The sequence below is a fragment of the Pygocentrus nattereri genome, chromosome 17 (genome assembly GCF_015220715.1).
Source record: "Pygocentrus nattereri isolate fPygNat1 chromosome 17, fPygNat1.pri, whole genome shotgun sequence".
Taxonomy (NCBI): Eukaryota; Metazoa; Chordata; class Actinopteri; order Characiformes; family Serrasalmidae; genus Pygocentrus; species Pygocentrus nattereri.
In genome coordinates this window covers 33,939,110-33,957,788 of record NC_051227.1, presented here as the reverse complement: position 1 = coordinate 33,957,788, position 18,679 = coordinate 33,939,110, and the positions used below count along the sequence as shown (strand labels likewise).

At 41.5% G+C, this 18,679-nt stretch overlaps 1 protein-coding gene across 4 annotated transcripts in view; it reads left to right on the top strand.

Moving 5' to 3' along the window:
* The first annotated feature begins 523 nt into the window (after positions 1-523).
* Positions 524-18,679, top strand: part of tpst1 (tyrosylprotein sulfotransferase 1) — a 59,917-nt gene continuing 41,761 nt past the window's right edge. Inside the window, exons 1-2 of one of the 4 annotated variants that reach the window (XM_017694788.2) lie at positions 524-845; positions 10,488-11,522. In XM_017694788.2, coding sequence (XP_017550277.1) covers positions 10,690-11,522 — 833 coding nt within the window. In that variant the 5' untranslated portion in view covers positions 524-845; positions 10,488-10,689. Of the gene's footprint in view, positions 909-10,487; positions 11,523-18,679 lie in introns of all 4 variants that reach the window. The other 3 variants (XM_017694789.2, XM_017694787.2, XM_037546388.1) reach the window with 3 other exon arrangements.

The following is an 18,679-nucleotide window of genomic DNA, read 5'->3' as shown; positions in this document are numbered from 1 at the left end:
TTCAGAATCACTTCCATTCACATAGGCTATAATGCATGGAAGGACATCTGCTTTAGTTAACGGTCTATTGACCATTTAATGTGAAATAGACTGCACCATAAATATGACCAAGCACATACAGGCACTATAAATATCCTGCCATTGAAAATAATGCCAGTTCATTGTGTTCATGTCCAGTGTCTGACTTCTATTTCCTTTTGGAATTGAAAGGAATGTTCATGCTGTCTACAGCTCCTGTAACGTGACTCCAAATTTTCCACAGAAATCCGCTGATTGCGGGAGCAGCTGTATTTACTGCGCTGTCGCTTTAACACGAGCCGCACCGTGAGCCTACCTTACAAAACTCAGCCGGAGAGGGCGGGGCTTAGCGTTACCCTCGGCGTCTAAGCCAATCAGCGACGTGGAGACCACAGCGATCGAGCCAATCAGATGTCTCCCGACGACCGTGGAACACGGTTGCCAGATTGACTAAAATAGCGATTTCAGTAGCGCCGTGTTTCGCAAAAATAGCGCGCGAGACTTTATCGCCAGCGCCGCTCAGCTCCATGACGTGCTTATCTATAAAGTCGGTCCTTTTCCCTGCTGACGTTAAAGACGGAACATTGGCCATGCCTCAGCTTGACCGCGAAGAGGGGATTTGTTGAGTCCTGGCAACCCAGTAATATGACGCGCATTCTGTGTGATACAGTTGTGGTGAAAGCGGCGTCGAGTCGATTTCACTGTCGCAGTTTTATGCGCCGAACAGAGCGATAAACGACGGGAATGTGTGCGCACTGGTGTCCAGCGGCTCTGAAGGACAGCCTGGACAGCTAATCTCCTCTCCCGGGACGGCTCTTCTGGATTAGGTGCGTTCCTCTACAGCGCTGTGAGGAGCGAGGCAGAAGCGGAGCGAGCGGTAATGGCACGATGTGAGAGACGCTCCTCTTCGGTTTCCTCCGCCGTGAAAGCAGCGCTTACAACTTCAGCTCACTTCTCCCTCAGCGGGGTTGGAGGCTGCTTTCTGCCCGGGGCTGTTATTTAGTTCATACCCCGTTCGTGAGTGCGGATCTGGGTCGGAAATTAAGGAGGCAGACCGGGCATATGTGCCACCGTAGAAGGCAGAAGAAGTGCGTGCGTTAAGCTACGCCGCGGGTCAGCTTACAGAATATGAACAGAACATACTGGGATGTAATCTGGGATGTATTATTAACGTTATTGCTCTGAAACGGTAGAGAAACGGCTCTTCACTCCTCCTGTCTCTCCTGTGGCTGTGGTTATGTAAACAGGAGAGGGCTCGTACAGCCGTCAGGAGAAAGAGAGCATATTACATTAACGTGGCTTGTAAACGACGTAAAATGACCTTCCGTGGCACAGATCAGGTGTATGCAGATGATACAGTGTATTTCTAGCCTAACACTTATGTATGTCTATGGCCAACTGCTGTGTTTCGTGTTCTTCAGCTTTCTTAACAGCAGAGTGCTGCCACATTGAGCAGCAGTCCACAGAAATACTGAGATAGATGGATATTTTACCCACAGTCCACTGAAATGTAGCTAGGATTTATAATCTGCTGAAAATAGAAGCACTCACAGCTGTCACATGGATAAAAACATCGAGCCTCATTCTCCAGCGTCTTTATAGGTCTTTAAGGTCCTAAGAAAAAGTCTACATCAGATTCGTGACGCAGAACTGTTCGCGCTCTTGAGTGTGTCTAGATTCTGTTCTTATCTAAGAACAAACACTGGAAAAGTTCAGAATCATGAAAACTGCATCAGTGGGTTCTAAGATGTGTTTCAAATGAACGGTTGGTCAATGAGGACCATTATTCCAGCATCATGGCGAAGTTTTAGTGTGCTGGTGTAACTCTTGTGTTTGTATTGATGCTGGAATATGGTTTTCCTGACGCCCCGATTTCATGTCCTCGTAAGCTACATACACTAATCAGGGTGACTCAGTGTGTACAGCATGCAGAACGGACAGAGCATGGACAGTGCAGTTGTGGCCGTTTTCTAGAGATGCATGGTCAGTAGCCTTTGTGTCATTCTGTGTCATCATGACACAGTTGGTGTGTGAAAGCGATGAATGAAACGGTCAGTATCACCCTCCTCAGTCGTGCTTCGCCTTGGACGCCTGATCCTCTTCCGCTCAAACTTTGAGTGAATCGTGATTTTTCTTTTGTAGGAAAGTGAATTACCTTGTGTTTAATTACGCAGCTGGTCCTCAGTTCGCCAGCAGGAGAGAATCAGGACTGTATTAGTGTTTCAGTTCAAAGCATTCATCACCGGTGTATTTAGAATGTCTTTCACATGTCAGCTGAGCCGCCACTCTAACTAATGGACCTTCATGTCAGAGTAGTCCAGTGGTAGATTTGAGCTGTTTGTTTAGAGCACTGAGCTGGACTTTTGACCTGCAGGAAAACAAAGGCTAATACCGGTCCAGCTTTACTACAGGAGACTAAGCAGTGCTTAGTCAAAAAAAAACATGTGTTATTGGACCTGTCAGCTTCATTTGTGTTAGAACTCTACAACAGAAAACAGGCTTAAAACACTGTTCAGCATTGCGAAGCGTGTCATGGTTTGACTCCCGATCAACTTGTTTCGCCCGAGTCCAGCCACTCACTCAATATTTTCCCATTAGTGACGGCTGGGCTGACCAGGCTGCGAGGCCGCTAGAAGGCACTGCTGATTGATGTGTTTTGTTTCATGCTTTTCCAGTTGCTGCAAACCTGATGCTGTGCGATGGTAAAAAATTCAGGTGACATTTTGCAAGCAAGGGTACTCAAACTTGTCCTTCCTGCTGTGCTGTAGTTAAAGTTTGCGAGAGCATAGTGTAAAATGTGAAATATCTTTGTAGAACTTATAAAATAGTTCTCTGTTAAACATCCAGCACTGTTTGAAGTAAAAAAAACAAGACAAAACAGGAAAATACACTGAATCATTGCTGATCAGACCTCTCTGAGGTCTGTCTGGGCGTGGTCTAGTATGCTAATGACCATGCTTGGTTGATATTCCTCTGTCCAGCACTCTCAGCCTGTATCGCTTATGCACGGAACACAATAGGGAGAAATGAGTACACAAACAGATGCTGCATAAGCAGGTGATCCACGGCTCATTCAAACGTCCTGCTCTGTGTGGCGATGCTTCAAAAAAGGTACGTTTCTTATTCACAGCTAGTTGTGCATGCAGAGAATGCACACCTATGGAAAGCTTGCAGGGCCAGTTGGACGACCGAATGAGTTAACAGACAGCAGACTGACTTGCTCAGTAGCTTTTTTCTTCTTGCCTGGTTAGTTTTCACTTAGTTGTTAGCCTTTTCTCAGAATTGAATAGAAAGAGAGAGCATTTTCTTGAAGCTGTGTGGGTGTAAAAAGCCATATCAGCTGAGTGACTGGTGAAGATAAAGCTTGCAGAAGCTGTGGTCAAGATTAGCAGTGACCAGTGTACACCGAGCGTGAGAAATACTTGTCATTCCCTTATTGGACATAGAAATGTATAGGTCATAATTTGTGCATGTGTGTTGTCCTTGCAAGACCAAGTTTAATCCACTTAAAAAGAAAACGTGGCTTTAGATTGTTTCAGATTTTAGATTTTATGTATGTCTTAATTCCTACACAGTAATTTTAGTGTCCATCCAATTGAGGGCCCTATTGCTGTCAATACAGCAGGAAACATTCTGTTTAAATTACATCAAAAATATAGAACATAGCTCTGAAAAAATGACTGTTGTCACAACGAGATCCCAAATGCATGTCAATGAATGTGTCGCGACTGGAGAAATAACACCTCTGACATTATGCGTCTGACCGAGGCTTAGTCATATGGCATCGTGCAGAGTTGTTTATGATCCTCGACACTGCAGAGCATGAAGTGTCTCACTGTAATTAAACAAAGATGCTAGCCTTCATCTAAGCCAGTGGTGTGGGCCGCCTGACAAAGTTGGTGTGTTTAATTAGCCCTTTTTCTTCGGGCTTTAGTTTTAGTACATCATTATGTGTGCGTGTCTTTGTCAGTGTATGGGGGAGTGTCTTCCACGTTCTTAATTAGAGATAGCAGACTGATACCAGGTTTCGTTTTGGGCTGATATCAGCAGAAAATGCTAGATCAGATATCAAAGGGTGAAGTCTGATTGTGCAAGAAGTCTAGCCTGAAATAGCCCACACTCACGCTGTGATGCGATGCTGTTAGCTGTGGACTTCTTCCTGTGGGGTCGTAGAGTGTTTGAACAGTTTGAGCACAGTAGTCTAATTTCAGATGCTCATTAAGGACATGCATGGGACTCACTGAGCTCACTATTCGAGTACTCACTGCACTTCATCACTCAGAAACAGAGAAAATATACAGACCAACAGTGCAGAGAAATGCCAGGTTTACACTTCAAAATACCTGTTAAATATTCTGAGTTTCGCTCAGAAAGTTTTGCTTGAATTTTACTACCAAAATTCAAGGATCTAACAGTTGCCGTGTTGCCAAGGATGCATTGTTAAAGACGTGGAGGCAGAGATAGCTCGGTTTTTATCTCCAAATAGCCTAGGCAGGTGTTAACTTTAGGTCTAGAAACGGCTAAAAATACCCCATTAACTGTGGGGAAGAGGGAAGGGTTAAAAAAACAGCTGAAATAAAAGGAACAGGGATTTCAGTGTTTGAATACCAATGCCGCGAACAGTTAACACAGTACACAGTACAATGTCTTGAATATTATCCACTAAAGAGGAAAAATGCATATAGAAGATGAGAAGTTAGCCTCAGCCTCCAGTGTTGTGTTGGTTAGCTGTAGTTTTTGCCCATTAGCTTCTCTGAGACGGTCTCCGTTCTGTTACTCATCCAACACGAAAACCTAATGATTTAATAAAACAATGCATTTTAGTGCAACACCAGTGCTCTCACCTAAAAATGTAAGCCACAGCTCCACATCGACTTCAGCCCAGATACGTTTTTCCTACTTTTTCCTACCCTTCTGGATACTCAAATATCAAAATTAGTCACCATACACATCCTTGATACTCAATTAACTGAACTGTTTCAAGACAATTGGTGATTGGTATCAGCTGATACTCAAAATTTCAATATCTATATCTCTGTATATCATATCTCTATATCAGAGAAGAATGTTCTGTTTTCCCATAACGGCTGAACCCTGTAGCACAGCCTAGGGAAGAGAATTTTACTGATTGCAAGACTTTGTCCTATTCACTAACCTACTACTACAACTACTTCAGAAGTACATTGCAGCCTGAATGAAGAGCCACAGGTCTGCTTATTTCTCATATATTCTCATAAGGTATAGAACCCATTGAGTAGAATATATGGAGTGGTTGGAAGCAGCGTATAACATTTGAATATGCCCTTGCTGAGTTTGAGGGCAAAGTGTGTAAACCCATAGTTCCTTAATGGCTTTCTCATGCAAGTAAATCTGAAATGGTCTGTGCCAGTCTCTGACAGATAAGTGCATTAACCTGCGCATAAACCGTGATTGAGGAGAATAATGGTAAGATAAGCAGTGAGCGTGTTAGTGGTGGTATCCGCTGTGTTGTTGGTGCTGACTCAGAAGTTCTTATATTTCCAGCCTGTTAAATGATTGTGTTGTCTTAACTGCCTTTTTTTGTTTGTTTTTTTTTTACACTACGTCTTGTGCTTTTAGCTTTTAAGCCAACGTCGGCTTAAAAAGGCATGCAGAGGTCTAAGGAATCTGCCATGTGGCGTTGGGGCTTGGTGTTATTTGGGGTCTTTGATTTGCTGCTTTGGAATGAACCTCCCAAGGAGAGACCAGTGTTTTGTTTTGTGGGAAGATGAGCTCTTCAGAGTAGACCTCTATGACTGAGCCTGTTAGCCTCGATTTATTCAGACATGTGAAATAACACTTAACAACTCATATACTTTGCAGCCTTGCTCCAGAATATCTCCATTTCTCAGTGGTGAGTCAAAGATGGGTCATTCAAAAGGCATCCAATTTGGCCAGAAATGATTATTGGGAAACATAGTGGATGTAGACTTGAGATCGGGGGGAGGAGGTTGAACGCTGTGACTGTCTGCTACGGAACTTAAGACTGGGGGATGTGGAGTGGATTAGCCCAGTTTCCCTTAAGCAGCATTCTTTTTGGTTGGTTGAGCCACATCTGTAATATGTGAAAGCCTGTCGTGATAATGGTAAAACAAATACCAGCAGCAGATACCTTCCTGTCAAAGAAATGGGAAGAACTGAAGAAGCAGGATGTTACATCCACTCTAGAAGCAAGATAGAAGAATCTGTTTCCTTTTTGCTTGGACTCCCCCCATTTTTTGCAAAAGACAGGAGAGACCCTTCACATGTCTGTCAGGTCTTGCTGGAGTGCTCATTATTAAGTGTTAATGTGGTCTGGTTGGCCCATAGAGATTTCCCAAACAGATCAATGAGCAATCCAGTGGAGGATATCTATAACAGAAGTGAGGAAGTGCTGTTAATTTAATACCAACACATTCTTGATTTCAGTTTCGCCATGATGAAACGTGAGACCAAACATTGCTTAACCACAGTAGTAAATCAGTTGTAAGGTCTTCTGAGTTGGTTCCTCTTCAGTGATATCCAAAAACGTGCATGTGGATGACAGTGATTACCCTTTATTTAGTTGTTTTCCAGTTTCGTTTAGTAGAAGATCACACAGAATCCCCAACAACTGAATATAGTATTATTTTTTAGTATTTAATCTGTCCACCATTTGCCTTTATCACAGCTTCCATTCTTTTTGGAGGACTTGCTTTCAGCATTTTAAAGAAATATGCAGGGATATTTTAAAGTTTAGTCTTAGAAGTTGGTTGCATGTTTTCATTATACAAGTAATCCCAAACACACTCAGTGATGTTGAGGTCTGGAAAGGGGGGTGGTCAGTCCATTGTTCTGAGAACACCAGCAGCTTCTTTGTTTTATTTCCAAGTATTTTTTTCTTTTTTGTCTGTTCCCTTTTCTCAGTATTGGCTTCTTGACAGCTACACATCCTTCCAGACTCATTGTGTTGAGTTGAGAAGAGTGGAGCTTGATTTTCTCCTCTCTCTCAAAGGTGAAAAATTTAAGTCCTGTTTCTCTGATGGTGACCGTTTTGGTGGTCTACCAGGCGTCGGACTTTAGTTTGGAGTCTCATTTTCTTTATATTTTTCAGTAGTTTTTGACCTCCAGTTTTGAAAACTCCTGTTTTCAAGTTTAAGTAAATGAAGGCTGGTCTCTGGCGTTTGCGCAGTACTGTAGGCACAGAATGACTATTTCTGGACTGTTTTGTAATTTGAATGTCTTTTGTTTGCATGTAAGAGAAATTCAAACAAAGACTCAGAGTATAACTTAACAAAATGTTCTTTCTGTATCCAACCACTGTTTGTACTAGTTTTGCATATTGTTTGTTCTCTCTCTTGCTGCATCAGCTCCCACTCAGCATGCATTTCCTCTACTGACCAGGAAAAGAGATCTGAAATATAGGATGTTTTGATGTTTTGGTAGTTATATATAATGGTATGGGTTTTGTACCCAGGCCATTTCGCTGTTAAGAGAAATGGCTGATGTATTATCCCTCTGAGGGACAGTTAGGTCTCTTTAGATGAGAATCTGCTGTGTTTGCTGGGACAGACGTTTTTCAGTGGTGGTGATCTGGTGCATTTGAGGATTTTGGTAAACGGAAACCATGCTCTCTTATGTCAGCAGCAATAGCCTGTGGCTGAGAAATTGCTCCGGCTCCAGGCCCCATTCCATCAAACCCAGGCTTTCTTAACATGTCATATCTGTGAAGACCTTCAGTCTTCATACCTTCAGACCTTCAGACCTCTTTATGGCTTTCCTATCCAAAATAGTTGATATAATCTTGGGGTTTTTTTTGTAAGTGGAACAGATCTGTCAGTGAGCCAAGCCCAATAAATGCCTTGAGATTAAATCCTTCCCAGCTTTCTCTGGTTGCCTTTGTCATGCTTGATCTCATTGAATAGACAGCAGCAGCTGTACTGTGTGTCTTCTCAGCTTTTTTGTTAGTGGCCAGTGAGGATCGGTAAGATGTCAGAAGCAGTGTGAGGACCGGATGCCTGCCATTCCTGATGGACTGCAGTAATTTCTCCAGTGTTTGTAAAACAGCAAGTAAAAGGGAAGCAGTTTGTTCCAGGGTTTCATCGTGTTTAGCGTAGGCGTTTTCCTTGACCATGTCTGAACTGAACTCCTCCCACTTCTTTGGCTTTTAGTGATGTCAGCTTGCTTTCTCTCTCTTTCTCTTAGGGCTATAGAAGGAAAGAAATAATGAACAGTCTGTAACTGTGTAGCACTGCATTCCTCAGACTCAGTTGGACAGAATTCAAGGTTTTGTATCATTTTTGAGTTTTGTCCGTGCACCCAGCATGCTTTAGCATTACGCAAATACACTGTACAGCTGTTGGGAACCGCCTTAAAGCAAGAAAGAAATTCTGATGTAGAGGCTAATAAAAACAGACATGATGTTCGGCTTCCCAGCACTAGTGTTAGCTATCTGTCTTCCTTCTGTGTTACCCAGGCAGTGGGAAATAAAGGTTTCAAATAGCCTGCCCTCAAGTATCCACCTCAAAGCATTTGTAATTTCCCTCCCACCTTTAAGACATATCATCAGGAGGGAGGTTTGCTAGTCTTTAAAACAGAAAATCCTGCTCTAGAGCAGAGGTGCCCAAACCTTTTGCCTAAACCATATTTGTGGTGAGTCTGAGGGTCATAAATACAGAGTGATATACAAAGAAGGAAGGCAGGACAGTTTCAAATGTGCTTTTAAAAATGTATATATTCATTTTACACTCTATTTTGCTACTAAAATGCTACATTTTAAAAAGAAAAAATAAGAATGAGTTATAGTGCATATAGTATTAAACCGTTCAATTTCTCATTGAGTAAGGGGTAATTGTATGGCCAAATCAGTTGTCCTCCAGCTGGCTACGCTTTGGCCAGCCCTACTCTAGAGTCGACTGTGACACCAACAAAGGAGGCATTTAGGCATGTTTACAACAGATGTAGTAAGCTGGACTGTCTCTTTAATTTTACTAATAGGTTTGCAAGTGTGAGAATTTTCTTATGCTTTGTTTTAATGAATAAGAGATCCTTAATTATGCTTGACTTGGACATACAGATCTATGAAAAATGAGCGTAATGAGTGAAATTAGAGTAGAATTTGCAAAACAATCCATCGGAAGGTTCTGTAGGGAGCCAAAAGTGTCCTTCTAGGGCATTGCTCCAGTGAACCTCCGGATGATGCATAGAAGCACTTCAACAAAACTACTTAATTTATTCAAGGCACCCTTTTCTTTTTATTACCTTATATTGCATGTGTAATAAACACATTCATACTCAGAGACTGAAAAGAGAAAATGTGCATGCTGTATGAAATCTAGTCCACAATTCTAGGAGAGCACTTGTCTGCTTATTATAAATGAGTGGGTAGCAGGAAGCATGCGGCTCCCAGCTATGCAATGACCTGCTATAATTCCTTCCTCTTCCTGCCTTCCATCAGTATGTAGAAGCTCCGAGTTCAGGGCAACGCGTGCCGCACTGATCTGCACTTTGGTCAGAGAATAGCACAGAAGGAAAACCTCAGGACACAACCATCGAGTCTGAGCCAGCGCTGTGCGGTGGAGTTTTATGTGTGGTGCCTTCTGTGTTTAGTTAGACACTCTCTGTGTACTGCTCAGCAAATTACAGACCCCAAGGTCATGCATCTCGTTGCTGCTGGAGATCTCTGAACTGTTGCTGAAGTTCGTACTGAGAGCAGGAAAAGCAACTCTGGATTGAAACACGAGGCAAATGACTGAAACCTGACCCGATCAGTGTCTTATATCAGAACGGTATCTCTTTCTCATGGATCTCTCTGCAGAATCCAATTCTGCTTATAGCTCAATATGATGAAGTTTGATATGCTTCTTCTTTTCCTCAGTGGTGCAGCTGGTCCATCACTGGCACATCAACTGCTCATTTTCATTTCAGTGTTTATGGAATTTGTTGAATGTTTTAATTAAGAATGAGACAGAGTTTTAGAATTTTCAAAGGGTAATAAAAGTTTTAGAAATTTAGAATTAAGCTTCTCCTGAATGTTATACATGTTCATATTTAAGAACCATGAGAATTCTGAAATCTATACTCCGCCAGAGTGTTTTATGTTTTGGTCAGAGGTTCTAATCCGTTACGTCAAATGAATGAAACATAAAAAGAATACTGTGTCGAAAAGCTACCAAGCACTGGATGAGAACCACTGCGCTGCATAGCTCATGATACAAAGTGTAGCTATGCCAGATAGGAAGTGTTGCAGAAAAGCGGTAATAGACATGAAGCTCATTTCACACTATACTTATGTAGATTTAATTGAAAAAAAAGAGGTAAAAATGGACATTATAAATAGACTGAGTGTAACTTTAAGGCCATTTTTGTAGATTTTTGTAGTCTGGGTTTCATATTGTAAAGTTTTACATGCGGTGGCAAAAGTATATATTTTGGGGCAATATAAAATTAAATTATGGAGTGGATGACCAAGCGTTGTTCTGTTTTTCTTTCAGGCCTGATGGAGCTGGGCACTCGACAAGAGCTGCACGCAGCTGATCCTGATCTTCACTCGTCCTCCGCCAGGGAGTGGTGAAGGGTGTCTTCCTCTTCCCTTTCCCCTCCCCTCGTCCGACATCATCCCCTTTCCAACCTGCCCCACTCCCTTTTCTACAACCCTCACCCAGCCTGCCCCTGGCTCCTCTGCTTGCCCCTGAGATGATTGGCAAGCTGAAGCAGAACCTGCTGGTGGCCTGCTTGGTCATCAGCTCGGTCACAGTCTTCTACTTGGGAAGGCATGCTATGGAGTGCCACCAGCGTATCGAAGAGCGCGGACCGCCGCTGCTGGGCAGCCTGCATGCCACGCTCCGCACAGGCAACAACCTCAGTAGTCCCTTCATTTACAACAAGGACATGCCCCTCATCTTCATTGGTGGCGTGCCTCGCAGTGGAACTACGCTCATGAGAGCCATGCTGGACGCCCACCCAGAGGTTCGCTGTGGCGAAGAAACGCGTGTCATCCCTCGCATCTTGGCCATGAAGCAGATGTGGAGCCGCTCAGGGCGAGAAAAGATGAGACTGGATGAGGCCGGAGTCACTGATGAGGTGCTGGACTCGGCCATGCAGGCCTTTCTCCTTGAGATCATCGTGAAACATGGTGAACCAGCCACCTACCTGTGCAACAAAGACCCCTTTGCCCTCAAGTCCCTCACGTACCTAGCTAAGATCTTCCCCCGCGCCAAGTTCATCCTCATGATCCGCGATGGTCGGGCCTCCGTCCACTCCATGATCTCCCGCAAGGTGACCATTGCCGGTTTTGACTTGAACAGCTACCGGGACTGCCTCACCAAGTGGAACCGGGCCATAGAGACCATGTACACGCAGTGCCTGGAGGCGGCAGACAAGTGCCTACCCGTGCACTACGAGCAGCTAGTCCTTCACCCGGAGAAGTGGATGAGGACACTGCTGAAATTCCTCAACATTCCTTGGAATGAGGCCGTTCTGCATCATGAGGAGCTCATCGGGAAAGCAGGAGGCGTCTCGCTCTCCAAGTAAGTGGCCAACGCCCCATACTAAGCCTTCTGCAGTTCAAGTAGGGGGCAGCTAAGAAAGCCAGGGTTTTCCTTCCCTGCAGAACTACAGAACCTGTGTACGAGGTCACGAGTTGTATTATGCACTGATTTAATTGAATAACAAGGCGTAATTGTTTGGCTGTCTTGCAGTCCAGAGTAGAAAGCTGAAACACAAACCAGCAGCTTCCTACCTCTGGACATTAATGCCTCTGAGGCCTACTGAGCTGTCTGGCTCATTTTAGCTCTTTCCCCCCTTAACGTATTTAGTTAAGGTCCCCAGCTGCTGTTCTCTCAGAGGCTTTTGCATCTGGTGTCCTTAAATAGCCCTCTGTCGTGGAACATCCAAACGTATGTTGCGTGTGTGTACTTTCTGGCTAGTAGATAACAAATTGAGAGGCAAGTGTTGAAGCGCTCTGTTTACAAGATTGGGTATTGCCTAATTGTTTCCTGTTAGAGCTTTTAAGATGTGGTGAGTGCTAATGACTAGTGAATAAGTGTAGGTGTGCGAGGCAGGCTAAATGAATGGACTGGGTTGACTCAGCCACATTCCTGCTACTATGAAACATGTTGCTACTGGACCTCGATAGTGTATCTGCCCAGGCGAAAAATAGTGAAGTACTGTACTTACAGAAATAAATCTATAATAATCTGACCACCATCATTCATTTGTGATGGTCACTAAACAAATGGTTTTCATTGAAAGTTTCCTTTTCCTCAAAGGGTTTAGTTTTAAGGTTGGAGTGTTTTATATCCAGTAACTATAGCTGCAGTTTTGTCTGGTAAACAAAAATAAATATATAGGCTACCACACTGCCTTCAGAAGTCTTTGAAGAATTCTTCTTAAAAATAAGTGGGGTCACACTCTGTAACCACATGGCTTGAGCCCCTCTGCATATCCCATAAATATTACTGGCTGGATAACGTCTCAAGATGTGAACATAACATTTTTATTAAAAAGTGTAAAATATTCATACATTTTCTTTTTTTTAATCTGTTATTTCAGAACAATCCAGAACCATGAACCTGACACATATTGAGGTGAACTGGACTGAGTAAAGAATCTCTTAAAATAGTCCCTATTGCTATTAGCAGTATGTCATAGATATAAAGCTCATTATCTTTCAGATGTATAACTGAAAAATAATACCATAGTATTTACCATAGTACACACATTATACCACCCAGCTCTACTCAGCCCCTCCATTCCTTGTCTTTAGAGCTTTTTAAGCTTGCCTCTCCTCTGTCTTTGTGTTGATGCCAGTTAAGACTAAAGTCCTTGCTGTTCCAAAGACATTCTAAAGCTCATATTGTTTTCGTTTCATATAGTGAAAGAATGAAGAAATGAGTACAATTATTACTATTAGTTTAAAACATTTTGTGAACTGACTCTGGAGCGAGCAGCCTGTTGATGTCTCATATTGTTGCTGGTTATTTGTGGCCAGTGCATAAGTTTAACAGTCAGATCATGAAGGAACATTACAGCCTTGGCATCTTTGTATCAAACAAATGTAAAAGGATAAGCTTGGTACAGCAACTCAATCAAAATATTACATATCAGCATTTCAGTTGGTGAAACATTACATTAAATCCCATATCTACTCATTTTCATGACGTTCTTCTGTTATCTACATTATCTGTTATGTATTGACTGTCGACTGGCAGAGAAAGAATGCTGTTGGTCTTTTCTGTTGAGAGATTTTTGGAATTACTTTTTCTTTCATGAGTAACTAAATTTGGTGGTGACTTCAAATCTGCCAAAGTTCCTTTCAGTGTTAGTAATATATACGCGTCCTGTACATAAAGTTACTGCTCTCCCGCTGCTCCGAGTCCCAGTGCTGTTGGTGCACCATTTTTTGTAGTGAAACTAAATGCTGCTTCCTATTTGCGTTGACCACCTGTTGCAGGATCCTACTGTAAACGATTATCTTCATTTACTAGAGTGCAACAGCTAGAATTCCACCTTAAATGTAGGACTAAAATGATTCATTATCTACCTTCCTAACTAGGGGTGGGCTAATGGTTTTCAGGGCTGATATCTACACTGATTATTAGTAATCAAGGATACTGATAACCAATTTTTGGGGCCAGTACTCATTTTCTAGTATAAAAATTTCTCACAGCTTATATTAGATTATAATTACATTATTCAAACATTATACATGTGTATCTGTATTTTATACATATTTAACAAAAAAATCTATAATGTTTAATAGTCAGTAACATTTGTTACCGTATTTTTCCTTGACACCTTCACAGCCGCTACAGAGACTCGTTAATATCATCAGTTACTTCATGAGGACAATTTACTGAAGCACTGATTGGTCAAACCAGGAGCTGCTGTTTAACTACACATAATAATACTGGGCTTCCTTATACTGGGCTTTGAATTTTTTTTGTATGTATATATATATATATGTGTATATATATATATATATATATATATATATATATATATATATATATATATATATATATATATATAATTTTTTTTTTTCAAAATCTGTTTATTTGTGTAGTTTGTGTTTATTTGCTGAGAAGAGTGTTAATATTAAAATAAGAAAATATATGTTAATAATAATAATTATATATATATATATATATATATAAATAATCATTATTTTATATATATTATATTATTATATAATACATTATATATATACTAGAATAAAAATATATATAATAATAATAATAATGATTTTATATATATATATATGATTTGATGGAAACAGCTCATTTAGTCTAAGCAGAGCATAGATGAAATCTATAGAAGTAGCAAGCTGCGTCTGTCTGTACTTGTAAGGAGTGGAAATAGAAATGAAAATGACCAGAAATGATGTATAATTGAATTATTAAAATATTATTGTTCTGACATGATATAGTTCCACTTTCTGGAGGCTTGTCTGCGAAGTTGGCTGGCTTAAGCTCTGCTGTAGGCTCACATAACTCATTCTGAGGTCCTGAGCGCACGAATGTACCGTTGTCTGTCTAGAGTGAGAAAAATGAAATGACCGAATGCAGTGAGCTTTTGGCCAGCTGCGTTGTTAAACCTCTATTTCCGCTTCCTTTCCTCTCGCTGTCGAAATAACGCCAGCACGTTTTCATTCCCTCCCGCATCTCTCACGAAACCAAAAAGCATGTTCGACTGGATTTACTCCACACGAGGTGGGTCAAAGACACAGACTAGAGAAGTGCTGATTGGTTGTAGTCAATGAGTCATCCACATTTTAACCAATCTTCTAATGCTATAGGCAGGACATTGGGCCAGACTGCAGAAGTGTGTTTTGTTGATTGCAGTTGCATCAGATATGATCATTGGAAAGAAGTCCAGCACTGTCCAGCAGTTAGCTAGCTAGCTATAGGTTACTGATATAATGTTAGTGCTGCCAGCATTCAGATATCGGACCGTGATTAACCCGACATGAAATGAAAGTTCTTTGATGAAATGGTACCTTAATCACTATACCCAACCTTCAGAAGTCTTGATCACCATAGTGAATGCTGTTTTAGGGAACAGAATTGGTGATGGTAGTAAACGATCTCGGACACTACATCATATGGGTTTGCGCATGACAGATCAGATTCCGTCCCTTAGACGCTATAAATATCCTGCAGTCAGTCCACTATAACCACTGAGTCTGACTGCACACTTGAGTAGAGCTTGCTTACATCTGTGACAGGTCTGAAGACAGCTCTGTGGAGACGGTGGGCTCCGTAATCATACTCAGAGAAGTTGCATGTGAACCTTCAAACAATCCAGTGCATTATGGGTAGCACCAATCCTCTAGAGCACATCCGTTGTACAGTACTTATTGTGGTGCATTGTGGGATTGTTTGAGTGCACTGGATCTTTTGCACCGTGTTTTCGGACACCACTACAAAATGACGGAACCCATCCAAAAAAAAAGAGCACTGTGTAGTGAATAGTGAACAATTTTGAACACAGCTCTGCAAAATGCAAATGACCATTAGACAGCTTGTTCTCCATTTTGTACTCTTTACTCACTGAAAGTGGTCAAGTAGAGCAAAGTGGCCTCATTTCCTATGGGGGGCTCAAACATGGAGAACTGAACTACATTGATTGGAGAGGTCACTCAACACTGCCACAGGAGCAGTCCTTGTATTGGAGACGCACTGTGACAAGCCCACACAGTTAAGAGTGGTCTGGAATTTTTGGAGCATTTATCTACTATTAAATTGTATACATTTATATATATATATATATATATATATATATATTCTTGAATGTAATACTGATGAATGCTTCTTCTGTCTTTACTATTAAACCAAAAATGTAAATATTTGAAATCATGTTGACAGGGGCTTTACCTTCCATCCCTTCAAAGCAGTAGCACTGATGGGGTATTACTAGATGATAAACTGTCATATTCATTTCCAGCAGATGTAAGCGACTGAGAACTGAAGAGAATGATGGAGCGTCTGTATTGCGCCTTTATTTCCTTCCTCCTGATATTACGTGAGTCAAGCTTTCAGCAAAATCTGCTTACTTGGCTTGTATAGCTCTTACTGGGACTGGGATTGTGTGGATTAATGAGAACTTTGGTCATTGATTTTCGTGACTCAAGCAGAGTAAACAGTGACTTGTGTGCACTGACAGTGTCGTAACATTCTCTGGAGAGTGAGGCGCCACATGCGAGGAACTTAATGGCACGCTTCAGTGTTTGATGGTGTTTTTTAATAGTTACATGCCACTAATAATGGAATAAAAATGGAAACACCAGGCCAAAGGAAATTGTGGCCTTAACAGAACATGTAGAATAATTGCTGTAGTGAATTGCTGTAAACGATCGAATAATTAACGATACAGTTGTTTTTGTGTTATTAAGGAAGAAGTAAATGTAAAACCCTCGGAGTATTTTAAAATAGATGTATTCCATCCTGTTTATTGTTGCCCAGATGTAAAAATTGCTAACGTATGCCAGTAGCTGGTTATTGGGCAATGGTAAATGGTAAATAAAATAGCTATATTTATTTTGCTCACATTATGATCTCTGGTCCTATCCCCACCACTATAAAGATATAAGAGCTGGTAAGTTTTTTCTAGCCTGAAGATTTAACATTAAAACCACCCTGAGTTTGTTTATATCTCAACCACTGTTTACTGTAAAATTCAGTGGAATTCCCCCTTTAAAATGCGCATCTAAACTCAAACACACTTCTACACAGGGCAAGATACACAGCTATAGACATCACATCACGTAGTGTGTATGTGAGCTGTTTCAAGACAGATTTGTTATAGGATCAGACCGGATTCATTCTTTTTTCCCGATAGCATTTGATTTTAGCATTTTCTGCCACACTCAGTGTATTGACGCTGATATGGCTTTTCTGTTGAAAGCTAGTGATGTTCTTCTAATGTGTCTTTTTTTTGGTTACCGCACTTTAATGTGCTGAGGGTGTGGGCTGTTTTATAGAAATCATATGAATTCTCCAGCAAAAACTAATGTTTATTTTCACCTGGTGCATTGTGGATGTGCTCTTATCCCCCCCTGCGCCCTGAGGCATGACTTGAGTGCTTGAGTGCTTCAAAAACCACTTAAAGAGTTCGGTCAGGCTTGGTAAAATTAGCAAGGGCCCTTAAGTTCTGAGGGTCCCTGGTTCTGTTGTGTTAGCTCAGTAAAGGGTAGACTGAAAGCTTGGTTATCTGATAAAAGCCATTGTGGTGTCAGTCCCAGGCTGGTGGTTTGGTAAAAGCCATTGTGGGGATCACTCTCCAGCAGTCCCTGAGTTCCACCCTAACCCTGGGGAGCTAGTAATAGCTTGGCGGATTGGAAGGCTGTCTGGCTCTTCTGGTCTTCAGTGAGAAGCCCAGGACGTGCATCTTATTCTTCAGCACATTAATTTCAATCAAATATTCATAAAAAGGGTCCGTACGTGCAACCCTGAGCAGCAGACCAGCGCCGGACATACAGCACATGCAGTTATGTGCAGTCCAGCTATGCTGGGTAGCATATTTAACTTTATGTAGCGAGTCTAAACAAAGATCACAACAATTTCTCGCTGAGTTGAATAAGAATTTTGTCAGCATTCTGTTGGCCCAGCCTGGCAACAGTTACTATGAAATGTACTAAACTAGTTAGACAGAGCGATATCATCAACATTATTTGCTCCATAAATGTAAATCAGTTGTCTATTTGAATAACATTGAAAGAGGTGATCGACTATTTAGTGCTATGAGTTATGTATAATTATGCTTTGACATACAGCGTGAGAGCTTGTACCTGACTCATTATTTACATAGGATTGCAATAAATATTGGCCAAATTCAAAATACTAAATTGTCCGATTCCAGTTGTGCAATCAGATAATATTGTAATTTGATTACAATAATTTAATTACAATATTAAACGAACCCCTGGTCAAATTACATATTTAGTTTTTTTTAAGTAAAAATAAGTTAATACATCTTCTACAGGAAACAATGAAAGATTTTAGTACACAGTTCTTGGTTTAACAGTGATTGTGCATTAAAATGTGCAGAGGTGTTTTCTCTATAGAAGATCTGACTTATTTTCACTCCTTTGAAAATGGTCACGTGTGCCCAAACTTTAGCATACAGCTGTACCCCAAAAGACAATATTCTCTAGGATTGCTCAATTTTGGTAAAATTAGCAAGGGCCTTTAAGTTCTGAGGGTCCCTGGTTCTGTTGTGTTAGCTCAGGGAAGGGTAGACTGAAAGCTTGGTGATTTGATAAAAGCCATTGTGGGGATCACTCTCCAGCAGTCCCTGAGTTCCACCCTAACCCTGGGGAGCTAGTAATAGCTCGACGGACTGGAAGGCTGTCTGGCTCTTCTGGTCTTCAGTGAGAGGCCCAGGACATGCATCTTATTCTTCAGCACATTAATTTCAATCAAATATTCATAAAAAGGGACCTTACGTGCAACCCTGAGCAGCAGACCAGCGCCGGACATACAGCACGTTCGGACTGTGACATAGTAGGTTGAGGGTATTTGCTGCTACGCTTAGTAGGCAGGAAAAAATGATTTTGGCTTTAAAAGGTCGCTGTAGCCAAAATTAAACATTACCATGTCTGTTGTAAACATGCTAATCAGTTGTAGTGGTGCTGCAGTAGTCGTTAGTGATTACCTACTACAACTAGAAGAGTAAGAAAGCCCCT